Genomic DNA, 25,595 nt, shown 5'->3' with positions numbered 1-25,595 from the left:
CCCAATGTTGCAATTTTCAATGCATTTGGTTGAATTATAAACATAAATATGGAACAAATATGATCTAAATCATACTTGATACTGTTGTTCTTTGGTTCAAATCTGTAAAACGTTCTTTGGTTCAAATCAGTAGTTTTACAGTGGAGATTGAGTAAGGTCACATAGGATGAAGTTGAAACAATGGAGAGAAGCAAGTTTAGAGGTAGAAATTAAGCGTATGTTATTGTAACGACCCTAATTTTCTACTAACCTAGAGTCGTTAGATACTGGATGGTGTGAGATACCACATTGGGTAGAGAGGGGAACAAAATATTTTTTATAAGGGTATTAAAACCTCTCCCTAACAGATGCGTTTTAAAACTGTGAGGCTGACAACGATACGTTACAGGCTAAAGTTAAAACTGTGAGGCTGACAACGATACGTTACAGGCTAAAGTTAAAACTGTGAGGCTGACAACGATACGTTACAGGCTAAAGTGGACCATATCGGCTCTAGTGTGTTACAATTATGGACTTAGAAGTGAATTGAAATACTCAGTTAAGATCTTTACCCCACCTTGCCCCCACTGGGCTTAAATGGAGGGTATCTGATACAAATTAAACCAGAGAAAATATCTGAAAGAGCTCCAGCTCTACCAGCTACTTAACAGTAGTTTGTCTGTCCTGCGTGGGGCTGGGGCCAAGAAAAGAATCTTCAGTACAAATCAGTTCATTTTCAGTGGCTCCCGAAAGAAGAGACTAATAAGAGGAGCAGGTAGCCCACTCTTTATGGAGATCTTGCAGTTTAACTTTCAAGGGTCCGGTGCTATCTCATCTTTTTGAATGCTTCAAAGCTCAATCAGTTCAGCCAAAGACTTCGATCTTCATTCCATCTTTTGCTGCCCTTTTGCCATAATGGAACATAGTGGATTCACTTAAAATTTTGTCTGATCAGCTTGATGACTTAAAATTTTGTCAGATCAGCTTCACGATTTTAAATCGTAACTATTAGGAAGAGATTTCCACCCTTTATAAAGAATGTTTCGTTCTTCTCTCTAACAAACGTGAGATTTCACAGATAGCAATATTGAACTCAATTTCCAACCATTCAATTAAAATCAACAATCAATACTTACAAATACAATGTAGGTTTTGTAATCGATGTATAAATCGTAGAGGAAGTGGCAAGAACGGCAATGAACAAGTGTAGTCGTGTCGTGAGCCCTATTCAAACTAATGAAAACAAGAATTCTACCATGACCAAATGCTAGCCCATCTTCAATCTATCACTGGTTTCTCCCTTGCTTGTTCTATTCCTTGCACAAATTGTAAGTAACTTCAGCCAATAGATGGGATAGACAACATGAATTCCTGAATAAACATATATAATAGAGTCCTAAAATAGTATGATATTGTCGACTTTGAGCATAAACTTTTATGGCTTTGCTTTTGGTTTCTCCAAAATGCTTCGTACCAATAGAGATAGTGTTCCTTATAAATTCATGACTTTCCTCTTAATTAGATCATGTGAGACTACTTCTCTCAATAATCCTTGGCACAAATGTTAAATATTATTAATTTTATTTACGTGCTTTTATCATAAATGATGTGTACGGATGTTTGGCGTTATTTTAAATCTATAATATAGCTGACGCATGCATAAGCAAGCAAATGCTCTATAATTCAAGTAATGCAGATGGCCAAGTAAATATGTAAAATAATAAGCGTCTAGAAGATAAGATATTCCTTCTCACCAGTTTAGCCCATCCCGGGGAAGATTGCGGCTGTAAAACGGAAATTCAAATAGAAAAATTTTCTTGAACCACGAGGGCAGATTTGCGTATATTGCGGTAGGCAGTGGGATGAGGGGGCTGGAGTAGCAAGTAAAAAAGATAATTACTTTTACCATATAGATGTTAAATTAGTTGGTGTGTAAATAATGAATGAAAAAGTAAAAAGAACTCAACCTGGTCTTTCTTTTATACTGTACATATTCAGTCACATTTCCGAACTTCTTATCTGCTGATTCCTGTTAATACAAAACATACCAATAAGATGAAGTAAGATTTGCTGATAAATTGGAATGGGGAGGAAAGCAAACCTCGAGGAGAGGGATCCCACTGACGAAGAGAAGCAACAATGTGAGGAAAATTGGCCCAAGTATCACAAGCCACTCAGCACCTTCCAGAACGGGTGTGGAAGCAACGAAGATTCCCCACCAAAGAAAGATCTGTTATCACCATTGATAAGAGTGTTCGGTTTAAAAGGCTGAAGAAAAGAAATAGTTATCTGAACTCTTAGCCAAAGCCACTACTCGCACTACTCGCAGTATTGTCCTTTTTGGACTTTTCCTTTTGGACTTCCCCTCAAGATTTTGAAACGCACTGGTAAGGGAGAGGTTTCCACACCCTTATAAGGAATACTTCGTTTCCCTCTCCAACCTAGTGGGATCTCACATCTTGAATGGTTGACAAACAATTGACATATATGCAACTCTGAGGTAGAAATATCTCGCAGTACAAGAAATCAGTGCAGCTACACAATATTGATCACAACCACCAAACTTAAAAATTAGTCGCTTCCTCAAAGGGGAAGAACAAGTTCTTCATCACTAAGTGTCAATATTTTAGCTTATCAAAGGTTTATATCTTTAACATTCTTTCCCTTGAGAAAAAATAAAGAAAAAGGCTATCCAAGAAAATATCCATTTCATTTGAATGTTTTAGAAAAAGCGAGCAAGCAACTACTCTTTGTGAAGGAGAATGCCAATCTTTAACTTGACCTAGCAGCTAGTAAGCAAGTCAATTAAGAGGAAGATTATAAAGTCGAGTGAGTGTTTGCTAATACTAATCAAAGAGTCCTCAGTGCGGAACAAGAAATTAAGATATAAATGGATGACTTAACTACTTGGAATATCGAACAAATATTTCTAAGTAAACAAGGAACATATGAACAAATACTTTTGGCAGTGACCTAACCTCACCAAAGTAATTAGGATGACGAGTGACCTTCCAAAGTCCAACATTGCACCACTTCCCCCTATTTTCTGGATTGTTTTTAAATGTCAGCTTTTGTTGATCAGCTGTAGCTTCGAATACAACACCCACTAACCACATAATCCACCCAATTACATCCGCAGCTTGGAGAGGTGGATTGTGATTGCTTCCATTGACCACTGTGACAGGTAAACTCACGGTCCAGACCCAAACAGCCTGAATTAATAAAAAGGTGAGCTAGATAGGATCGTGTGAATAATAAAATAATAATCCAACCCACCTGAAATATCCAGAAAACTGCTAATTTCCCCAAATTACTACGCATTTCATCAAAACGCCGGTCCTCTCCCCATTGCAAAATCCTGAGGGGCACTTAAAGAAACATAAGAAACTACACTAAGCAATTGTTTTAAAATTGCTGTCCATCAATATTGTCCTATTGTGTGAACGTATCAATATACATTTCCTTTCTATTAACTAAAGTCGGTTTGTTTTTCTGTCAAAATGAAATGACAAGAACTCATCCCATGGACAAAATTTTATGATTTCCATGCAGTATAATTGATCATTTGTTTAATAGTTGAACTTTACTCGACCATCATTATAGCTAAAGGCGTAAGTTTCAGAAACTATCTCAGCCCATTTTCTAATCTCAAGAATTAAATCTCCTCTCCCTTCTTCAAATAGTGCCCCATATTTCACCGGTAATAATAATGAGAATCAGAGGAAATAATGCTTGATTTCCATATATCCACACAAAATTACTAGTTTAGTTGGAGTTGGAGTTGGAGTTCTTACATTAGTATAGTTATAATTTTGTAAATATGTTAATCGTGTTGTCATTTATTGTCTTTTTATCTTCTCCTACTTCGGTTAACCTCGTAAGCTCGTATATATATCTTATTAGTAAATGACAGAGCATTTTGATTGTCTAAAACCTTTAGCATTTACAGTTGTTTGTAAATAACTAGGCAACAAACATTATCGCACAAATGAAATGTGAATATGAATTGAAGAGCTATCTATGGTCAAACAGTTTTACATACCTCATTAGCAGGAAAAAACCAAGACGAAGACCCCATGCCACCACAAGAAATGACAGAACAACCTGGATAAATAGAACCATAAGTTCATTTGTGGGCATACAGGTTTACACCAATGACTTGATTAAAAATTTTCTATTACTGAACAACTTCTTTTTATAGTTTATCCAGTTTGGAGACAGCAAGAAGAGAACATGAAACGCATGAGCAGCACAAAATGCCAACAATGAAGTACGCGTAAAAGGAACTCCTAAAAAGTATCTTCAGTCACTTGGGAAATCAAAACTATAAGTTTAATCCAAGCACCCATTATTTTCATAGCTTCTCGAACCATGACGGCAGGAATTGTGAGATCTCATATTGGTTGGAGAGGGGAATGAAACATTCTTTATAAGGGTGTGGAAACCTCTCTCTAGCAGACGCGTTTTAAAACCTTGAAGGGAAGCCCGGAAGGAAAAATCCAAAGAGGACAATATCTGCTAGCAGTGGGATTGGACTGTTACAAATGGTATCAGAGCCAGACACCGAGCGGTGTACTAGTGTCTAGCGAGGACGCTAGGTCCCCAAGAAGTGGATTGTGGGATCCCACATTGGTTAGAGAGGGGAACGAAAAATTTCTTATAAGGGTGTGGAAATTTGTCGCTAGTAGAACACATTTTAAAACTTCGAGGGGAAGCGCGGAAGGAAAAACCCAAAGAGGACAATAATTACTCGTGGCTAGGTTTAGAAACTCCTAAGGTTGAAGTAATTGCAACGCAGATTGGATTGCAATAAAGCAAAACTTATTTACAGAATCAAACAGCATTCATTACCTGTCTAAAATGCCAGCTACCCTTAAGAACTAGCGTCAAAACAGCAATTATCACAAAATTTGTGCTGCCTGAAAATCAGAAACTTCACAAATTAGCATCAAAACCAAACAGTAGTACACAGCATATGAAACAAACAAAAAAAAATTCATACGGCACCGCCGTCTCTCAGCACCTAAACGACCAACTTACTATGCAATTCTGAATCAATTTTTTGAAGTTTGTTCTATCCAAAACTTCAAATTTCTTCTGTACGGCCTCATTCCACTCATGACAACAAAATTCAAAAAACTAAAACATAAAATAAATTACGTTCCATCTTTGGAACTAATTCCAGCTATTGCCTTTCTCTTATTTCTCAGCAACACGAATCTAAATTCTTGACAAAAGGAGGAGAACGAAAGTAACTAACTACATACCAGCAAAATCAGTGACTTTGTCGAACTTGAGAAGAGCTGTGACTATAAAGAACAATAGTTGATATCCAATCTGGAAATCGCACGATTAGAGTCAGAAAGTGAAGAAAGTTCCAAGATAGAGTTGGAAATTCAGAGAGCATGAAATCTTACAGTGACAATGGCAGTAAGCGCCAAGAAACGGGAGTCGAGCACAGTTGCCATGAAGCTGTCGACGGCGAAACACTCAGAAATTCAGATGTTCATGTGGAATGAGATTCATGTTTGGTTAAACAAGAATTTAGCAACGGGAGAAGTCAAAATATTTTCTGGCCAGGATTCGAACAACACGACGGTTGTATTAACCAATCCTTTGTTTTGACATCTTCTCGCCGTCCCCGCCATTTCCCCTACTTTTCCCCTAAAGGTTCCTTGCTTCAATTCTCTTCCACACTATTTTTATTTATTTATTTATTATTTTTGCATAGTATTATCTTTAAAAAAAAAAAAAAATCTAATAAATCGTAACAAATATTATTTCAAATTAAAAATAAAATTAAATTTGAGTCGAGAAATAAAGTAAAGTTTAAAGATAAGTTTTATAGTTAAGCTATGGAGTCTGTGACTTATTTATAGTTGAGTGAATAGTAAAACTATAAAGTAAATTATTGGTAAACAAAGGTTATATCGATAAAACTATACAGGGTAATATCTAGTAAAGCTATATATATATATATATACACACGCATAGTTTTGAAAATGTACTTTTTATATTGTCTGTATTTTCTTTTACGGTACATATATGTACTCATCTTTAGCCAATATTCTCCTTGCATTTTCTCTATCATGTTCTTTGTGTACATCTAGATCGAGTGTGTGCGTTGTTGTGCGATCCTAACATCTAAATCGGATGGGTGTTGGCTAGTCTTTAGATCGGATCCCCCTAAAAACCGTATGTGCAGGTCTCCCCAATGCAGCTCACGAAAACATAGGTTTATATCTCAACCATTATTCATAGTATAATACTTTATATTTACGATTGGAACCACGTCATGCAGTCATGTTGCAGGTGATGCAGTCATTAGGTGTCGAATTTAGATTTCAAATGATGGTTTGAATCTTCAAACATTGCTATAATGAAATGAAAGGATCCCTGTTGTCCTCTATATTTCCATGAATACAAGGCAGAAAAAGGGGAAAGAATGGTGTGCTGTGTAGCTATATGCATCCAAGAACAGCTCAAGCAGCTGCAATGGAAGCCTCATCAATCTCAACTACATACTCTAATGTTGCAAATGGAGGAATTCGAAAGCCAGTGCCTAAATCAGCACCTTTTTCTCCAAACCCCAAATCATAAGGAATTATAACTCTCCTCCTACCGCCTGGTTTCATGGATCTCACAACATATTCCAAACCTTCACACATTCCTTTGCAGTAAGGTCTTGAGCCCATCACCATAGCCAATGCCTTCCTCTCATTCTCAAATGTATCTACAAATATGTCATTACTGTCTTGTACTTTCCCTTTGAGATCAATCACAACGAGGTCCCCGGACCTCGGTACGGTGCCACGGCCGACCCTCGTCTCGTAGTACCTGTTTTGGATCATCAAAGTTTATAGAACTAAGAGAGTCAGATAGTGGGGAATGTGGCCAAGTTAAGATGTATGTTAGATGTGCACCTTATGCCATTTTGTAGGACTACTTCCTCTTCCTTTTCAACGTTTCTGCAGAATGCAATGCATCTTGTTATTGGTAAAACAAATCATATTTTAAGAGAATTCGTTCATGTTCTACGTGTTGAGGATTGTTCGGAGAGGAGTCCATATCGGTTAATTAGAAGGGTTGATCATGGTTTATAAATAAGGAATACATCTCCATTGGTACGAGGCCTCTTGGAGAAACCAAAAGCAAAGCCACAAGAGCTTATGCTCAAAGGGGAAAATATCATATCATTATGGAGAGCCATGCTTCCTAACATGTTATCTGAGTCATGCCCTTAACTTAGCCATGTCAATAGAATCCTCAAATGTCGAACAAATAAGTTGTGAGCCTCGAAGGTGTAGTCAAAAGTGACTAAAGTGTCAAACAAAGGGTGTACTTTGTTCGAGAGCTTCAGAGAATGAGTCGAGCCTCGACTATGGAGAGACTGTTTGAGAGTCTCATAGGCTTTAGGGGAGGCTCTATGGCGTACTTTGTTCGAGGGGAGGATTGTTAAGGATTGTTGGAAGAGAGGTCCCACGTTGACTAATTAAGGGGTTTATCATGAATTTACAAGTAAGGAATACATCTCCGAGGCTTTTCGAGGAAATCAAAAGCAAAACCATGAGAGTTTAGGCTCAAAGTGGACGAGATCACACCATTGTAGAGGTTTGTGGTTCCTAACACTGGGAAGTAGAACAATATCAGGACGGCATTCTCTTATTCACCAGAGCAACTTAACTGGTTTATGCTCATAACAATTCATAACAGGAAACGGACTTGTAATGATAAGGAAGTAACATGCTGAGAAGGGAAATGGGTTGAGTACCTTTTATTTGCTTCTTCTTGGGAAACTATACCAACGGCGAGAAAAGCAGCACAGGCAAGGCCAGCGCTGAGCCCATATCGCCTTGTCAAGGTTGAAGCACCCCATTCTGTAGCTTCTACATGAGTGGCAGGCCTCTGCTGCTCCACCTTTGATGGGGCTGGCTTTAGATGCTCTAATGAGGAAGTGCTCAGAGATGGAGATGGCGGCGGAGTTTGCTGTGGTTGAGTAGGTGGAGGCGTCTGTGAGGAAGCTAAGTGATAAGTTCTGGTAAGTGGGTGGGAGAGAAGTGCAGTTGATCCGAATAGAGAAGCCATGATCCAAACAGACAGAACAGCTGCAGAAAGATGCAACACAATATAAGATTTGGATGATAGTCCCTACCTTATCCATTTCTGTGATATTTACATGGTTCTACTATTCATCCATTTTGAAACAAAATTTTATATTTTCAACTCAAACTTCAACGAAAACAAATGATTGACATGTAACAATTGAAGTCCACCGCTAGCCGATATCGTCCTCTTTAGATTTTTCTTTTCGGGCTTTCCCTCAAACTTTTTAAAACACGTCTGTTAGGAGGAGGTTTTCACACCCTTATAAAAAAAAATACTTCGTTCCCCTCTCCAATAGATGTGGGATCTCACAATCTACTCTCTTCAGGGCCCAGCGTCCTCACTGGCACATCGTCCTTGTCCACCCCGCTTCGGAACTCAGCGTCCTCGCTAGCACACTGCCCTCTGTCTAGCTCTGATATCATTTGTAACAACTCAAGCCCACCAATAGCAGATATTGTTTCTTTGGGCTTTTCCTTTTGGATTTCCCCTTCAAACTTTTTAAAACGAATCTACTAGAGAGAAGTTTCCACACCCTTATAAAAAATACATCGTTCCTCAAAGTTTTTAAGCATATATACGAGCTTGAAGAGAGTTAACCAACCGATCACTCTAAATGCCTTGTTTCTCCATGCTCATTAATCCACCTGCAATTGTAGTAAAGACATAAACTGCAGCATTTTCCACTACTTTGGTTTCATTTTTCTACAACAAATATATATCCTGACAATGGGCATCTCTAAGGACATTGAGAAGCCACAAAGTTGGAAAAGAATTACAGTCTCAAATGAAGTACATCTTTTTCTCATATATGTCCAATACAATCAATAAACATGCTGCCTTCTTTGATGGAAACTCGACAAGATTCCCGACTCGGTAGGCTAGTATACTTGTTTGCTTATCCTAATGGGTCTTCAGCAACTTGCAATAATCGAGCCTTCGATCGACCACTGCCTGCAGAAGCATTCCGTCTCGGTACTTGAGAACTCAACATTGGCTTCTGCAGTGGCTTTAGTGCAGCCAAGATCTCGGCAAATGAAGGCCTTAATCTTGGATCTCTACAATTTAAAATGGATAAGATATCAGGTACTCATGTGTTACTACATATAGAAGGCAGATTAACCATGAGATTTCTAGGTCCTATTCGTTTGATAAGATACCGAAGTATAAGCAATCGCTTATGAACTTTATGTTCTGGGAGCTGTTAATAAGCTGTAACGATGGTTGATCACATTAGAATGCAATTAGCTAACAAGAACAATGGTGATCTCATGAGTAAAAAATTTCATTGAACAGTCACATATAGAGTTAACAGGATCTAGATCAGCCAGCAAATATTGCCCACTTTGGCCCGTTCGTATTACCGTCAGCCTCACGATTTTAAAACGCGTCTTTCTAGGGAGAGGTTTTCATACCCTTATAAAAGTGCCTAGTTGCCTCTCTAATCAATGTGGGATATCACAATCCACTCTCCTTGGGAGCCTAGTGTCATGGTCATGCTTGTCTAAAGCATGTTGCCTATGGCTGCATGGCGGATGTCCTGGTCTTGCTTGTCCAAGACATGTTATTCATGGTTGCATGTTTGTTCCAAAAAGCCCTTTTACATGCTCTCATCCTAGATAAACCTTTACCATTTCACGTTGGGTCAATAGGGGGGTGTATGACCGTTCACCAAAATCATGTCTACACCCATCAGGGCTAAAATGCCCCAAGATGTACTATAAGGGGTATGACTAGTTGTGGTATTTAAGCTGTGGTATTTCTTAATTTACTTATAGTCATATAATGTTGTTTTCTTCGATTCTTTAAACCGTTTTCAAATGTATTTCCTCGCACGCGTTTTCTAAACCTTTTCTCGCAACGTGATTTGAGGTCCGAACATACGCTGACGTTGTCCGCGACGTCCAAGTTTCTCACGGCTGACTTGTTCGCTTGGTTAGAACAAGTGTCGCACAATCGCTATCCCGCTATTGCAAGAGTGCGATTGTGACACCCAGCGTCCTCGCTGGCACACCGCCCGAAACTTGACTCTGATACCATTTGCAACCGTTCAGACACACCGCTAGCAGATATTGTCTGCTTTGGCCCGTTACGTATCGTCGTTAGCCTCACGATTTTAAAACGTGTCTTTTTAGGAAGAGGTTTCCAAACACTTATAAGAGTGTTTTGTTCCCCTCTCCAACCGATGTAGGATCTCACAGTGAGAGAGCTCCGTTCCCTGCTTACTACCCCACCCCACAACCCACAAACCACAACCCATAAACTTAACCTTACACCCATATGTGCATGCTTAAAATTGGAATGAGGCAAAATAAGAGTCTATTTCTTCTTTGAAGCAACAGTTTAATACTTACGTTTGCCAGCATTTCCTAATAATGTCAGCAATGGCAGGATCTATATTGTCTGGGATGTCAAGACGGCGATGCTGAAAGCCAACGGCGCCAACAACTTGCATCGGGTTCATTCCTCCCCATGGCTGTTTCATTGTAGAAAGTTCCCATAGTATGACTCCGTAACTATAAACGTCACACCTGAACATAATATATAACCAAAATGATTAAGAATAAGAAGAGGACATCCAAGTGGATTTCTTTTCAAATGACACAAACTTCATTAAATCTTCAACAGAAGTTCAAAATGAAGCCATGTGAAAATCTTACTTTTCATCTGAAGGTTCATTTCTCAACACTTCTGGAGCCATCCACTCAGCCTGAAGGATAACAACACGAAAAATACATCTTTAAAACATGGTTTCACATGGTTGAAAACTTGCAATCAAGATTCCCGGAGTTCTTGTAACAGCCCAAGTCCACCGCTAGCAGATATGGTCCTCTTTGGGTTTTCCCTTTCGGGCTTCCTCTAAAGGTTCTTAAAACGCGTCTACTAAGGAGAGGTTTTCACACCCTCGTAAATAATGCTTCGTTCCCCTCTCCAATCGATGTGGGATCTCACAATCCACCCCCCTTCGAGGCCCAGCGTCCTCGCTGACATTCGTTCCTCTCTCCGATCTATGTGGATTTCACAGTTCTTTTCTTTTCTAAGAAATTTCATCAAGTATATTGAAACAAAAGAAAGAAGTTTGCGTTCGGAAGAATAACGAAGTATAAGTAAATTACTCACTGTTCCCGCTGTCGACCTTGAAGAAAGAAACGTGCTGTGCTTCATTTTTGATAAACCAAAATCGCATACCTAAACGAAAATAATATAGTTAACAGTGGACTATGCCAGAAGTTTATAGCTAGCTTGACAAAAAACCGAGCAATGAAACAAGGACGCCACCTTCACAACCCGATTCCGATCAACAAGAAGATTTGGAGACTTCAAATCACGGTGTACAACAACGGGGGTGCAATTGTGCAAATAATTCATTCCTCGAGCCTGAAAACTATGTCAATTATTAGAAGGTCACTTGACAAAATCCCTGATTTATATGGTCTGAAGATGAAACAGGAATTAACTATATAAACAAAACCGTACTGCATCAAGGGCCATTCTTAATCGCTTTTGCTCGTCTAATTGATTGTTGGGACGGTGTATTAACCTGTACAAGCTACCTCTGCAGTCAAAACACCATTGGACATGTATGAATAGTTTCCACTTTAAGAATTACAATGTTATTGTTGTTTAATGGGAATATGATGTGTTAGTAACATATGTTGGAGAACTGATGTACCTGGGAAGAAATTCTGTAACGATAGAAAGATTGGGAGCACGTGTCACGGCTCCCATGAAGAGAACAACGTTTGGATGCCGAAGCCGTTTCATAATTCGTACCTTTTAGTAGAAATCACAGCCATAAGATACTGAAAAATATAACAATTCCTGGCTATATATACAATAATAACCACAAAGAAGGCAGACTTGAGAACATAACGTGAAACAGCCCAAACCCACTGCTAGCAGATATTGTCCTCTTTCCGCTTTCCCTTTCGCGCTTTCCCTCAAGGTTCTTAAAACGCGTTTGCTAGGGAGAGGTTTCCACACTCTAATAAAGAATGCTTCATTCTCCTCCCCAACCAATGTGGGATCTCACAATCCACCCCCTTCGGGCCCAGCTTCCTTGCTGGCATACCCCCTGGTGTCCACCCCCTACAGGGCTTAGCCTCCTCGCTCGCATATCGCCTGGTGTCTGGCTCTAATACCATTTGTAACAGCCCAATGTCCTCTTTGGGCTTTCCCTTTCGGATTTCCCCTCAAGGTTTTTAAAATGCATCTGCTAGGGAGAGGTTTCCACACTCTAATAAAGAATGTTTCGTTCTCCTCCCCAACCGATGTGGGATCTCACAATCCACCCCCTTCGGGACCCAGTGTCCTCGCTGACACTCGTTCTCTTCTCCAATCGATGTGGACCCCCCAATTTACCCCCCTTAGGGCCCAGCGTCCTTGTTGGCATACCCCCTCGTGTCCACCCCCTACGGGGCTCAGCCTCCTCGCTGGCACATCGCCTGGTGTTTGGCTCTAATACCATTTGTAACAGCCCAATGTCCTCTTTGGGCTTTCCTTTTCAGACCCCTCAAGGTTTTTAAAATGCATCTGCTAGGGAAAGGTTTCAACACCCTTATAAAGAATGTTTCTTTCCCCTCTCCAACCGACGATGGATCTCACAATTCCCCACCTTGTTAGTGTTAAGAGATGCAACATCCCACGTACTCCGTAATCGTTCTTCCTCTTTCTAGAATATAAAATGCATAGATAGATAAACTAACTGAATTCAGACATTGGGGACTAAATTATGAATTAATTAAATATCTAACAACGAATTTTGAACAGCCAAGTTACATCTGGGATTTACACTCTAGAACTCAACGAACTCCTCTCTAGAACAATTGTCTACCCAATATTTTCAATGCTACAATTCATAATCAGAGGACATTGCAAATGTCTTGAAGTAAAAGTAGACGAGGCAGTACCTCACTTTTGAGATCTTCAAGAGATTCACCAGAAATATCCTGGTCTAGAAACCTCTTCACAGCTACCTCCTGCAAAACAGATGGTGGTTATACGGTCTACACCCGGACATGATTAAAAATTAACAAAGAACGGAATACACGAGCAGAGCCCTCCACACGGTTGAGATCTATTATTAACAAGGTTGCATTTTTCAGTTTGTATAAAAGAACTCACAGTTCCATGCCAATCTCCATGATAGACCTCCCCATAAGACCCTGCAGCACAAAGTACTTATAGCTGTCACAAAACTGAACTAAGTTCATATTGGACATGATCAAATTTTGAAAACTTCAATAGAATATCACAAGGTATGGATTAGTAGTTCGGACCAAGTCCAATACGCTCTCCCAAGGAGATATCTTCCCATGGGATCTCGCATTCTGCTACGTCGTCAATGGTAATATCAGATTTTGTGCTTTCATTCCCTGCTGATCTATCAGATATTCGTTCACACTCTGAATTTTCTCCATAAGCGTCCTGCTCCCGATCTCCACTTCCGTGCTGCAAATAAAGAGCGGCATCAGCCTCAACCTGCTCATACTGCTTGTTGACTGCTGCAGTTGTTGCAACCACTGCAGCAGCAGTGGCAGTGGCAGCAGCAGATACAGGAATTTCAAGATTTGCCTCGGTACTCTTGGCTGCAGCTACGACCATTGATGATGCAACAACAGCTGCAGTAGCTGCTGCTGCTGCAGCCACAGGCCTATTTCTCCCGTACTTCACTGGAATTACCTCAAATGGCAAGGCTATAGGCTGTCCAGGTGCTTCTCTTGAATCATGAGAGAGGTTGCGCTCCAGAGGTTTAAGATGCTGTTGTTGGCCATGGGTAGGGCTTGCTTTAGAAAGTAGTCTGGGCTGAGGCAAAGGAGGCAAAAAATTAGCTGAATGAGAAGCTTTCTTATCTGCACTGTTGCAGAGACGAGACACCTTTCCACCTTGATCCTTGTCTTCAGTTGGCGGCTTTGACCCGACAATAACATCTATTTGGTCGGGATATACCCCGGTAAACAAGTTCGGGGGTGCAACTACACCGCTTTCAAGCAACACATCATGAAGCTTCTGAGCCAATCGCGGATTCTCTTTGGCAGCATCAATCATGTATTGCGAAACATCCTTTACTTTCATTCTGCGCACTGCAGGCGAGCTAACACCCTCAGTCCAAGAAGGTGATCTTACGTGCATGCCAGGATAATTTGGTTTGCTAGCAAAATCGTGTGGTAGCCCCTTGTCAACATTGGGAGGATCATATTCCTTTGTGGCACCAAAATCTAGATTTTCCTCTAATGAACTGCCAACCCCACAGCTTGAAAAGCCAGTCTGAGAGGAACCAACATCTCTAGAAAGCAGACCGACTGAAAAGGCGGATTCATCATACTCTATAAGCGATCGAGCAACATCAGCCGGAATAAGTGTACCAGGATCTGCCATTAAATCCACAATGTACTCCCTGGAATTCAAAGGATCAGAATTTCAATACACGATCTCTGACTTTGAAGTTCCCAAATAAATAAGACAAGTAGCTCAATTCTCCAACCTCTGTTTGCAATATGACTCCCACTTCAATAACAAGAGAAATCAAGCAATTAATTAGTTATGCTAGAAGTGTGTATTTGGTTATTACGTCGACTCGTATGTAAGGCTCGTGTACTAGCACAACCTCAGGAGAAAAGAGGCAAAAAAGAAAAACACAGTGACACGAAAACAAAAACAGAAGATTTTTTTAAGAAAACCAGAAGCTCACAGACTCTACTGCAAGATGAAAATGCAATATAATAGCAGCTACCTTCCATCATCAATCTTTACGAAGTTCATTGCTACATCATCAGAACCTGTGTACTGTGGTCCTTTCACCAACCTACAAGGGATGTCCACACCGTCTGCCAAAAGCTAGGTACACGTATAAAATTCAAGTCAGCGAAAGCAAGCCCCGAGCAGCCAGACAAAAAATCTTCAATAGCTAAAGCTCAAAAGCAATCAATAATAACATTAGGAATAAATATGGGGTGGAAGTACCTTGAATAGCAATGCACGATGACGAGCCATCCCAACGGTAAGGGAGCCAAGAGGAAAAACCATACTACCAAGGGTTGCTTTCAAGCTGTAACTAAGATTTCTCCATTTCCTCAACATCTTTTCAGGATCCCCCACTGGTCCACCCATATGATCTGAAACTAAAACAGCAAGCTTCCGCACCAAATAACGATTTACAGAAATTGGAGATTCCGACCTCGTCTTGATGGCAATCTCCAATGCTGTCTGTCCTAGTTTTAGTAAGTTTGCATCAGCAGCTTTGTTGATCAGAACTGCTTCCCAAGTGACACTGTCAGACATTGGTGCTCCTTGCAGATCAACTAGGGAAGGCATTCTTTCTGAGGTGGAATCAGAAAAGACTCCATATAGGTCGTAAAAGCCATCCAAGATCTTGTCATCATAGCTAAGAGAATTGTAATTCTGCGAAGCACACGTAAAGCTACGATATGTGATGGCTTAGATAGGAATATATGTAAAACAAAGTAAAGCACACAATAAGGTACGTTATTGTAAACAATTTCGTACACTAACGGTTGTACGTTTTGCTACGGCCAAACAGAGGTTGGAAAAATAATGAAATGCCTTTTTATGCCATAACAATTCAAATAAGTCTAGCACATTGAACATATTCTTCATTGCCTATGTCATTGTCCAAAAGTAAGATCAATAGGAGTTTCCCCCTTCAAACTCAGAAACTGTCCAACTAATCTCCAGCTAAAACATGTATGACAGAAGAAGACGGATCCTTGAGGCCACCACTCTATCAGCATCCATTTAAGCCCTCTGCAGCCACACCCTTTTCCCCAAGGATAAGAACTCCCAATCCACCGTATGATAGGCCTTCTGAGTTATCTTGAATAGCCACCCACTTTTCTTCAATCCTCCTTTTCCCACGAGTTCATGAGCAACAATACTGAATCCACAAACTATTATCCTCCAATGAATGTGTTCTTGTCAGTCCCATACACTATCAAGGTTATTGTAGCAGTACAAGCCCACCGCTAGCAGGTATTGTCCTTTTTGGACTTTTCCTTTCGGGCTTCCCCTCAAGGCTATAAAACGCGTTTGCTAGGGAGAGGTTTCCACACCCTTATAAACAATACTTTGTTTTGGTCTCCAACTAGTGGGATCTCACAATCCACCCCCTTTCGAATCCCAACGTCCTCGCTGGCACTTGTTCCCCTCTCCAACCGATGTGGGATCTCACAGTCCACCCCCCTTAGGGGCCTAGCATCCTCGCTAGCACACCATTCTGTGACTGGATCTGATACAATTTGTAATAGCTCAAGCCCACTGCTAGCAGATATTGTTCGTTTTGGCCCGTTACGCATCGCCATCAACCTCACGGTTTTAAAACGTGTCTGCTAGGGAGAGGTTTCCACAAGAATGTTTCGTTCCCGTCTCCAACCGATGTGGGATCTCACAATCCACCCCCTTTGAGGCCGGGCGTCCTCGCTGACACTTGTTCCCCTCTCCAACCAATGTGGAATCTCACATAAACAAAGTTCTAAGTCATTGATTTTAAGCATCTCAATTAACAACCAGAAAACTAATATTTAATATGGCTTTATGTCTAAGAGATATTATAAAATTGAAGTCAATCAAAGGACAATTGCTTTGGAATTATGATATGAAAGTAAGAAGTATAGCAGGAGAACAGAATGTAGGAGTCAACTACATTAAATCAGATCATGAACAGAGAAAACTTACCCAATATCTAAAGGCAATAACTTCAGCTGGAGTGTTAGCAGGATCACACGACCCCAAACTGATCTGCTTCACAGCCTCAATCTGAGCCGCCTCAGGATCCTCTCTGGCACTCATTTCCAAAGCAAGCTGTATCTGATTCTCTTCCTCTATATCATGATCCCTCGAATTACTCAACCTCGAATCACGCCTTGATGTATCCACTGCAGCCTCTCTGCTAGACATTGAAACAGATGGCTCCATTATCTCCCCTGCAGTAGGATCCGAAGATGATGTCGGGCTGGTGCAACGCCTGTTTGTAACAGAGTTCAACCAACCGGATATCCCCGAGAAGGGTTCATGCTCAGAATTAAAATAGGTCGGTCGAGAGCGAGATAGCAGCTTATCAGACGATGAAACCTCAATTAATTTACTGCGCCTTGATGAAGTAGACCCTTCTGCTTTATCCTCTGACTGACCACTGGACATGATATGGAACTTCTTGAGAAGGTTCTTCATATTATCTTTACCAAGTCGAAAAGGCGAACGCTAGTGTAACAATCCGGCCATAACCCTCTCCATTGCCTTAGAATTAGCATCAAACACCAATCTCAGGGTCACCACAAGAAGTCTTTGGAAGCTCAAATCAGTAAAGGAAAGCCCCTTGTGAGACCATCATGTCAAGCATAGATTTCAAGCGCTTCAAAGCCAAACAGAGGAATTATCGACTGATCCAGCTGCTTGAATAGAACAACAACTCCCTACTTTAGATGAACAAACAAGACGCTCCAAACTCGAATTCAAGACTGAAACAGATACTAAATCAAAGAAACCATACACACACAACAGCAGCAATATAGATATCGAAATTTCAATAGTATTACCGCCAGATAACAGAATCAGAATGTGAGTAATGAATGAAAATCCCGACAAACATATCTTAATTCAGAGTGAAAAGGGTCATTAAAAAGAGGTAAAAGAGATTGAATAAAGGGCATGAGAAGGCACCATCGGAAACAAGCAAGTGGGTTAGAGTAGGACCTTAAGGATTTCGCGGCCCCAGAAAAAAGGCTCAGTTGCTAGGAATCACGACCCATCCCGATCTCTTCTTGGAGTCCAAAATCCCAATTGTGAAGCACTGAGTTGGAAAATTATGGAGTCCACATCAATGGAATACAAAGGTGAACAAGTTGGGGAACCAGTCTGCTGAAATCCACTTTACACTGTTTCAAGCAAAAGGGGCATCGACCCTTCCAATCTTTTTTCAATCAGCGCGGCAAGAAACTGTTGGGATTGGACAGTGTTAACAGTTTCGCGCACCCTTTTAGCTCAACAGAGAGAAGAATAAAGAAGAAAGCAGTGGGTGTAGCAGGCTTAGCCAGTGGCAACACTATCACTCATTTTCCCTATTTAAACTATGATTTGGCCTTTATTCTCTTTTGCCCTGTTCAGTTTATTCCCTCCTCTGTGTGACAGAATTAAGAAACAAACATTTACAAGTTGCGTTTCAATTCCATGTGGATATTTAATCGGTGGGTCACCAAAAAGTTTCATTATCAAAATTGATGACTTTTAATCGTGAAAATGGTTGAGAATGATTGGAATGAGTAAATATGGGCTAATTTAGAAAATGATCGAGTAATACATCTCCATTTGTAAGACCTGTAGGAGGCTAGTGACTTACGTATTGAACAAATGGTGTATTTTGTTCGAGGACTCCAAACAAAGAGTCGGGCCTTGATTAAATATGGAGAGACTGTAGAACTTCAAAGGGGTAGTCAAAAGTGAATTGGCATGACTCGAATTTCAGAGAAGGACCCTCAAAAGTGGAGTCAAAAGTGACTATTCGAGGACTCCAGAGAAGGAGTCGAACCTCGATTAATTAAGGAGGGCTGTATTATAGAAGCCTCAAAGGCGGAGTCAAAAGTGACTTGGCATGACTCGGACTTTAGAGAAGGATCCTCAAAAGTGTAGTCAAAAGTGACTCGTCTTTGTAGTTAGAATTTAGTGGATACGAGAGTAAAATATACCAAACAAAAAAAAAAGAAAAAAAAAATATATATATATATATATATATATCAACCCACGCGTCTTTACTTTTTGTGAAACGATTTATACACGACTGCGAGTGGGGAACACTTCACAAATTTTTGCCTACATCAAAAGGGATCTCAGAGAGAAATTCTTTGAGATAACGAATGAGACGCAGAGAAGCGCGTGTTAGTCAGCCGCGAAAGCACAGCCGCACGTGCAACCCATTTAAATAAATAACTAATAAAGACAAAACTCAAAAGGCGTATATCTTATCTTTACACAATGAATCCACTTTATTAATTATATTTTAATAATTTTGTGAAAAGAAAATCCACCGTACAACTTTTAAGTTAATTTTTTAATTCAAAAGTTAGCTTATGCAATTTGATTTCATATAATATAAAATTGGTGGAAATTAACAAAATGAATTTTTTTTTGAAAAGAATGGCGGGTTGGAGGTTGGAGCCGATTTCAATGGCGGGATCGAGAGAGAGAGAGACAAGAAAACGTAACGAGGAGATTCAGATTGGACCAGACTTCGTAGCGAAGATGATTGGCCACCGAGAGAATCGCGAAAGAGGGAGAACGGAAAATGCTGGAATCGATTGGCGGAGAGCTGAATCAGTACCGTGTAAGGCTACTCCTGGTTTTATTCGGTGAGTGCGATTCTCGTGGTCGATGTTTGTCGTTGGTTTCACCGCCGCACATTTTTTCTTAATTTCTCATTTGAACAATCGATTCGGGCCTCCGACCATATAACACCTAATATTTGGAAATTCAGCGATTGTAACAATGTCAAACATTGCAGGATTAGGGCCTTGAATCCACTTGAATCTCTCAGGCAGACTGCGCTACCATGGATCGCGCCAGTAAGGTTAGCTGGAGCTTCTTCCCCATCTTCCCTTTCCTGTTTCAGACCTGCTGAGTATTTTTAGTCTCAATTTGATTTCCGTCTCTTTAATCATGTGTTTTTATTACTAGAATTGGATTTCTGGTTCTACTAATCCAGTTCAGTTATTCTTCATGTAAATTATTTGGCTTGTTTTACTGCTTTCTTGCATCCAATATATGATCAACCGAGTTTTCAAGAACAACCATTTGGTTATGTATTACTATGCTTTCATGTTTCTGTAATATTACACTATGAGCCAGTTCTTTTATTTATTTATGTTCAATTCTGGGATTCTGGGTATTACAGTTATCAAATGAAGATTTCTCTGTCCATTTAGCTTATTTGACTACTCACCATGTAGATGATGATAAACCCACAAGCCCCTCTTCCTTTTTGTTTCATTTTCTGGTCTGGGTTTTTTTGACGGGAAAAATGCCGCTTATATAGTTGCTCATAATAATAATTTATTATACCTTTTCAAATGATACAAACTTAATTCAGGAGAAGTAATCACTGATTCATAGTATTTCAATTTTAACCATGCACATATGGCAAATGCAACAGGATTAGGCAGATGTTCTATGAGAGTAGTCAAGATGTGTAAAAGCTAATTCGAACACTCATAATTATTGAAAAAATATATATTTTAAACAAGCATAGGCACGGTTTTTTGTCCATTTTTTGCTTTTTGCTATTGAAGATTGTACTGATATGAAAAAAAGGAGATCACAGTAGTATGTATTATAAGGCAACCCAAAGAAGAGCATGTGAAAATCGTAGGTTACATTTTGTGTTTTTTCTTTTATAGTTGAAATAAAGCTTTAATTCAACACTCAAATTCGTTCGCCGTAATCATTATTACTGGGATCTCTTCCACCCTCCTTAGGATGTTAGTGTGGAATCCTATTTGCATATTATGATTTTGCGTTGGACATCAAACAAACTAGGGAAAAAAAAAAAAAAAAAGAGAGAGAGAGAGAGAGAGAAGGTAAAGATGAAGTAAAAGAGAACTTTTAGGCATTCATGTGTCTTTTCCAGTTTTAGTTTTTCACTGCTGCTGACAATGGTTCTGCAGGGCGAGAAGCACTCAGAATTTTTCACAGAGTATGGAGAAGGAAGCCGATACCATATTCAGGAAGTGATTGGGAAAGGAAGCTACGGAATTGTTGGTTCTGCAATTGACACCCAAACTGGTGAAAGGGTTGCTATCAAGAAAATTCATGATGTTTTTGAGCATGTATCTGATGCCATACGCATCCTAAGAGAAATTAAGCTCCTCCGGATGCTCCATCATCCGAACATTGTAGAGATAAAACATATCATGCTTCCCCCCTCACAGCGAGAATTTAAAGATATTTATCTTGTTTTTGAGTTGATGAAGACTGATCTTCACCACGTAATTAAGGAAAATAATGATCTTTCTGCCAAGCAGCATAAATTTTTCTTGTACCAGCTTCTTAGTGGCCTAAAATATATACATGCCGGTTGGTGCTCTTACTGATACAATTGGCTTTGTCACCTCAAATTATTCTTAACTAAGCCATTAATTTCCTTTATTATTATGCAGCAAATGTTCTTCATCGAGATTTGAAGCCAAAAAACATACTTGCTAATACTGACTGCAGACTGAAGATATGTGATTTTGGACTAGCTCGAGTATCTTTTAGTGACGCGCCATCTACTATTTTCTGGACAGTAAGGTTTTCTTCCTTCCTTTCTTTGGTTATGAAAATCATGACATTCAACTCATTTGTCAAGTTCGTTTTTTCCTTGGGTTTATTCTCGACTTTTGTGAAGGATTATGTTGCAACTCGCTGGTATCGGGCTCCCGAACTCTGTGGATCATTTTTCTCGAGAGTAAGCAACTTTACATCTTCAAGAGATCACATTTAATTATTCAATTACCAGCTGTTGAGTGGTTGAGTACAGAGTCCTTAAAGCTTAGGAATATTTGATTCTCGAGATTACATGGACGTGCAAAATATTTTTCTGATGTACTAATTCAAATGATTCCAAAATCATTGTATTGCTCATTTTTATACACACCTACGTTTATTATATTATACTTGTATCCTCCTTCAATATCCCATTAACAACATGTGACCATAGTAGTACTTTGAGAGGGCATTGTAATTAGATTATTTCCTAAATGCCCATTGCAAGAAGAACGTGGGCAAATCTTTCTAGGGTAGAATTAAAATGACTGCTATGTGATATGTCAAATTTTGACGGATTAATTTTATTTTATTTTCTCAGTATACCCCTGCTATAGATATTTGGAGTATCGGATGCATATTTGCAGAAATGCTTTCGGGAAAACCTTTGTTTCCTGGAAAAAATGTGGCTCACCAGTTAGATTTAATTACCGATCTGTTTGGAACTCCTGATGCTGAATCCGTAGCGAAGGTTGGTTGACTCAGTTATTTATTTGTTTTACTGGGGTAATGAGATAAACTGACAATTATTATACCAGTTTACGAATTTCCGTAGTTTCAAAGCATGAAACATATGAATAATTCACGATTTTAGGTTCATGCATCAAAGTTATGTTAGAAGAATCATTCAAATTTACTCACCTCTGAAACCTTCTCATTTGCACCCTTTTGTATTTTTAATCTATTTCAAGATTCGGAATGAAAAGGCAAGAAGGTACCTGGGAAACATGCGTAAGAAAACACCAGTTCCATTCTCACGAAAGTTTCCTAATGCCGACCCATTGGCACTCCGTTTACTGGAACGCCTCCTGGCATTTGATCCCAAACGTCGTCTAACTGCTGCAGAGGTAAGTGGAATCTGCCGACCAATTTTATTTCCCTTGTAAAATCCTTTTAAAAATCTTGGTAATTATGTATATCTGCGTGTACTGAATCCAATTTCAGGCACTTACGGATTCCTACTTCAATGATATGACGAAAGCAGAAATTGAACCTTCTATTCAACCAATTTCAAAGCTTGAGTTTGACTTTGAGAGAAAGAGATTAACAAAAGATGATGTTAGAGAGTTAATTTATGCAGAGGTATGTAGCCTAGCAACTTGAAACGTGCTGTTTTAACAGTAATTTATATTAAGTATTATATATATAAGAAGAGTTTTTACCTTCACGATGAAAATCTGAAATTTTGATTGATGAAGTTTTTGTCTAAGTTTTGGAGATGAAGGTTGCCCGCCAAAATTATGGGCGATCAAATTTAATTAAGAATGTAATGAATTTCTTGGATGAAGTCTACAGATTTTAGAGTATCATCCCGAAATGCGTCAGGAGGGCCTACACGATGGAGGTCAATCTACCTTTATCTATCCAAGGTAGTGGCTCTACAATTGAATATTAACATCTTTTAGAGTTCAATTAGTTATGGAATGGGCCTATGTCATAAAGTAAACAATCTTTCTTTTGCATATTGATTTTCTATCAATCTAGTCCACATTACATGTTATGATGATACAAATGGTTGATCCAAGATAAAAGTAATATTTGCTTGATTCATCAGTTAATAATCCATTTCTTCCTCTTGCACATGTCAGTGGTGTTGATCGATTTAAACTTCAGTTTGCGCATCTGGAAGAGAACTTCAGTAAAGGTCAAAGAAGTGCTCCACTTCAAAGGCAGAACGTTTCCTTACCTCGGTAATAATTCGAATAGAAATTTGGTTGTTCTCTTCAAGTCAATGATACAATTTTAAGAAGCCACATGATCAAATAACTAATAAGCATTGTCTATATCCTTTTCCTCTGTTCTCCTTCTGGACAAAGGATTGATGGTCTGTGGCAGTATATTATAATTTTAAGATCTTGTGTCGAGAAATATGGTATCAGAATGATAATTTATTTCCTGTACGAGGGTAAGTTATGAAATTCTGCACCTGAGCACAAGAACGCTGAGCATAACAATGAACGCTGAGCACAAGAACGCTCAGAAGGTTGATTTGTACGCATTGATTTGCAGTAAATACTTCATTTCCATCTAAATTTATCATATATCATATTTTCAGGGAGCGGGTTACTCCACCTGAGCACAAGAACGCAGAGCATAACAATGAATTTGGAAGGTAGGTTTTCACTTCTTCTTTGCTATGGCTTCCAAAATTGTTTCTGGAAATATAAACTCAAATGCACAAAATGAACGCAGGGGGGAAGAGAAGAGTGCCCACCTCTTCAAAAGTGCTAGCATTAGTGCATCGAGGTGTGTAGGGGTAATACCGAAGGAGAAGTCTGAGGTAATAAATAGTATCCCTATTCCTTGTTCCTTCGTATGAATCACTCATCTTGCTAGAATTTTGATGCATTAGATGTGATCGGTTCAAAGTTTAAAACAGATACGAGGGATATGTTATATTTAGACATCTCGGCCATATATTCAAATCATTTTGGATGACAATGATAAACTCTTAGCTCGTGTGTATATATATATATATATGGTTCTGTGATCATATGTCCTATCAGAGATAAAAGAGATACATTTGAAATCTGTCTTATATATTTCTAAGCCTTTTTTGCATAGATGTAGAGCTTAAGTCACTTAGCTCATGAGATAGAATTGTTTAGCATAGGGTTAGGAAATCAAATCTAAATTTGTTATGTTAGTATGCTTATAGAAAGAAATAAGTTAAGCTCCATAAATCCAATTTACATGAACCCTAGTTATAATAAACCAACTTATTAAAAGTATGACTCAAATCTCTCTTGAAGTATGAAAGTGAAAATGAAAAAGTAAGTACTAAAAGGAAACGTACATCAGTACCAAAGTTCTCTCTTTTGATGCAACTTTTATGCATTTATAAATCTTCACAGGAGGAAGAAACGAGTTCTGAGGTGAAAAGTGAAGCAGTTGATGAATCGACTCAAAAGATTGCAGTCCTTCAGAGTTGACTTCATGTTCATATATTTAGCTGCTAAAGACAGGAGGCAGAAGGTGAGATCTGGTCACCATTTCCCTGGGAGAAAAAGTGCTCGATGAGGCAAATTTCACTTTGGTCCCTTAAGTTTAATGAACGAACAAGAAGAGTATGATTTTGTCCCTCATCTTTGAACTATTGAAATATAGAGGAAATACACCCCTTTTCTTGTAAATAATATGCAAAAGTTTGTTCCATCCAAGTAGAAAGTACTTTCTGAATTTTTGTTTGCCAAATATGTGTTAATACACCCTAACACTCATTTTAGAAAGAGAACTAGATTTTTTTTTCTTATTATCTCGTATTTAGACTCGTCTATATGCAACTTCATTAAATTGACGGGATACCACTATTTAGTCCAATAACATTTGATTGTCATAAAATTTGTAATGAGACGTTTGAGCGTCTCTTTTCTCATAGGCTCAAAAGCTACTATGCTTGGAAATCTTCTATCTTCTCGAGAGTTTCATTTACACATTTTCCAAAGTATTTCTAAATTGTTTCCAAATGAAGAGGTTTAAAAGAGCATTTGTAAGCTCATTAAAACTTGGTACTAAAAATAAAATGTAACTGTTAGGAAGAAGAAATTGCCAAGAATTTTCTACTACCAACCCTCTTACTTGCTTTCCAACATTCTGAGATCATCAGCATAGAAAAAAATGCTCCTTATATATCTGTATCTATATATATCTATATGTGTGTATATATATAATTATAGGCTTCCAACTTGCTGTCCAAGGGATTATTTGGTTGCATTCTTTGTTATGGCTGTATCATTGGGAAAAACTTCATAAAATTAGAGCCACCACTTTTTGAACTTTATATATTTTAATGTTATTTTGGCCTTTTGGGCGAATTCTCAACTCATTAGGGTAGGATACAACCACTTCAAAAGAAAGGTCTCTCCTAAAAACAATTAGAGTCGGGAGATTTCACCTACCCACCTAATCTTCGAAGGTTCAAACTGTTTAGGTGATTCAAGCATGAGTCGAGAGAGAAATAAGAGGAACTATAGATCAAGAAAGTC

The 25,595-nt window shown here is 39.1% G+C and overlaps 4 protein-coding genes across 7 annotated transcripts; 1 reads left to right on the top strand and 3 right to left on the bottom strand.

Annotated features, from left to right (window-relative positions):
• Nucleotides 1–1,066: 1,066 nt before the first annotated feature.
• Nucleotides 1,067–5,643, bottom strand: LOC111457161. Of its 2 annotated transcripts, none has more exons than XM_023099324.1 (10): nucleotides 5,397–5,643; nucleotides 5,247–5,316; nucleotides 4,831–4,898; nucleotides 4,022–4,083; nucleotides 3,256–3,337; nucleotides 2,958–3,191; nucleotides 2,081–2,209; nucleotides 1,947–2,008; nucleotides 1,734–1,850; nucleotides 1,067–1,295 (listed from the first exon to the last, which is right to left on the bottom strand). In XM_023099324.1, exons 1-10 carry the CDS (start codon nucleotides 5,445–5,447, stop codon nucleotides 1,247–1,249), a joined length of 924 nt encoding a protein of 307 aa, XP_022955092.1. In that variant the 5' UTR covers nucleotides 5,448–5,643; the 3' UTR covers nucleotides 1,067–1,246. The 2 variants fall into 2 exon arrangements, with proteins under 2 accessions (XP_022955092.1, XP_022955093.1); XM_023099325.1 differs by having other exon boundaries at nucleotides 1,067–1,289; nucleotides 5,397–5,642.
• A 719-nt stretch (nucleotides 5,644–6,362) lies between these two features.
• Nucleotides 6,363–10,528, bottom strand: LOC111457166 (peptidyl-prolyl cis-trans isomerase FKBP17-2, chloroplastic-like). Of its 2 annotated transcripts, none has more exons than XM_023099328.1 (4): nucleotides 10,437–10,528; nucleotides 7,751–8,084; nucleotides 6,903–6,947; nucleotides 6,363–6,816 (listed from the first exon to the last, which is right to left on the bottom strand). In XM_023099328.1, exons 2-4 carry the CDS (start codon nucleotides 8,062–8,064, stop codon nucleotides 6,462–6,464), a joined length of 714 nt encoding a protein of 237 aa, XP_022955096.1. In that variant the 5' UTR covers nucleotides 8,065–8,084; nucleotides 10,437–10,528; the 3' UTR covers nucleotides 6,363–6,461. The 2 variants fall into 2 exon arrangements, with proteins under 2 accessions (XP_022955096.1, XP_022955097.1); XM_023099329.1 differs by lacking the exon at nucleotides 10,437–10,528 and adding an exon at nucleotides 8,687–8,771.
• Nucleotides 8,742–18,130, bottom strand: LOC111457158 (probable serine/threonine-protein kinase SIS8). Of its 2 annotated transcripts, XM_023099319.1 has the most exons (14): nucleotides 17,791–18,129; nucleotides 16,774–17,486; nucleotides 15,046–15,483; nucleotides 14,816–14,919; nucleotides 13,362–14,479; nucleotides 13,207–13,247; nucleotides 12,993–13,061; nucleotides 11,756–11,856; nucleotides 11,560–11,638; nucleotides 11,362–11,460; nucleotides 11,203–11,271; nucleotides 10,743–10,792; nucleotides 10,437–10,613; nucleotides 8,742–9,140 (listed from the first exon to the last, which is right to left on the bottom strand). In XM_023099319.1, exons 2-14 carry the CDS (start codon nucleotides 17,266–17,268, stop codon nucleotides 8,981–8,983), a joined length of 3,000 nt encoding a protein of 999 aa, XP_022955087.1. In that variant the 5' UTR covers nucleotides 17,269–17,486; nucleotides 17,791–18,129; the 3' UTR covers nucleotides 8,742–8,980. The 2 variants fall into 2 exon arrangements, 1 of the variants encoding a protein (XP_022955087.1); XR_002712877.1 differs by lacking the exons at nucleotides 8,742–9,140; nucleotides 10,437–10,613 and having other exon boundaries at nucleotides 10,756–10,792; nucleotides 11,362–11,467; nucleotides 17,791–18,130.
• A 1,113-nt stretch (nucleotides 18,131–19,243) lies between these two features.
• Nucleotides 19,244–24,789, top strand: LOC111457160 (mitogen-activated protein kinase 9-like). Its single transcript, XM_023099323.1, has 13 exons — nucleotides 19,244–19,439; nucleotides 19,592–19,657; nucleotides 20,751–21,159; nucleotides 21,243–21,370; nucleotides 21,473–21,532; nucleotides 21,932–22,081; nucleotides 22,302–22,457; nucleotides 22,555–22,692; nucleotides 22,906–22,979; nucleotides 23,199–23,300; nucleotides 23,666–23,722; nucleotides 23,803–23,890; nucleotides 24,465–24,789. Exons 2-13 carry the CDS (start codon nucleotides 19,640–19,642, stop codon nucleotides 24,540–24,542), a joined length of 1,458 nt encoding a protein of 485 aa, XP_022955091.1. The 5' UTR covers nucleotides 19,244–19,439; nucleotides 19,592–19,639; the 3' UTR covers nucleotides 24,543–24,789.
• Nucleotides 24,790–25,595: the final 806 nt, after the last annotated feature.

The sequence above is a fragment of the Cucurbita moschata genome, unplaced genomic scaffold (assembly GCF_002738365.1).
Source record: "Cucurbita moschata cultivar Rifu unplaced genomic scaffold, Cmos_1.0 Cmo_Scf00019, whole genome shotgun sequence".
NCBI lineage: Eukaryota > Viridiplantae > Streptophyta > Magnoliopsida > Cucurbitales > Cucurbitaceae > Cucurbita > Cucurbita moschata.
This window is presented reverse-complemented; position numbering and strand designations above follow the sequence as displayed.

What these genes read in the sequence shown, in the direction of transcription:
- LOC111457160 (XM_023099323.1), top strand. An exon ending in ATGCTGAATCCGTAGCGAAG is followed by an intron (nt 22,082 to 22,301) that starts GTTGGTTGACTC and finishes ATCTATTTCAAG; the next exon opens with ATTCGGAATGAAAAGGCAAG. An exon ending in CAGAACGTTTCCTTACCTCG is followed by an intron (nt 23,301 to 23,665) that starts GTAATAATTCGA and finishes TCATATTTTCAG; the next exon opens with GGAGCGGGTTACTCCACCTG.
- LOC111457161 (XM_023099324.1), bottom strand. Translation starts at nt 5,447, where the DNA reads ATGGCAACTGTGCTCGACTCCCGTTTCTTGGCGCTTACTGCCATTGTC. An exon ending in GTGGGATCCCTCTCCTCGAG is followed by an intron (nt 2,009 to 2,080) that starts GTTTGCTTTCCT and finishes TTGTATTAACAG; the next exon opens with GAATCAGCAGATAAGAAGTT. An exon ending in CAGTATAAAAGAAAGACCAG is followed by an intron (nt 1,851 to 1,946) that starts GTTGAGTTCTTT and finishes TTGCTACTCCAG; the next exon opens with CCCCCTCATCCCACTGCCTA.
- LOC111457158 (XM_023099319.1), bottom strand. Translation starts at nt 17,268, where the DNA reads ATGAAGAACCTTCTCAAGAAGTTCCATATCATGTCCAGTGGTCAGTCA. An exon ending in TTATTGCCTTTAGATATTGG is followed by an intron (nt 15,484 to 16,773) that starts GTAAGTTTTCTC and finishes TGTGCTTCGCAG; the next exon opens with AATTACAATTCTCTTAGCTA. An exon ending in TAAGAATGGCCCTTGATGCA is followed by an intron (nt 11,461 to 11,559) that starts GTACGGTTTTGT and finishes CATAGTTTTCAG; the next exon opens with GCTCGAGGAATGAATTATTT.
- LOC111457166 (XM_023099328.1), bottom strand. Translation starts at nt 8,064, where the DNA reads ATGGCTTCTCTATTCGGATCAACTGCACTTCTCTCCCACCCACTTACC. An exon ending in CAAGAAGAAGCAAATAAAAG is followed by an intron (nt 6,948 to 7,750) that starts GTACTCAACCCA and finishes TGCATTCTGCAG; the next exon opens with AAACGTTGAAAAGGAAGAGG. An exon ending in GTCCTACAAAATGGCATAAG is followed by an intron (nt 6,817 to 6,902) that starts GTGCACATCTAA and finishes GATCCAAAACAG; the next exon opens with GTACTACGAGACGAGGGTCG.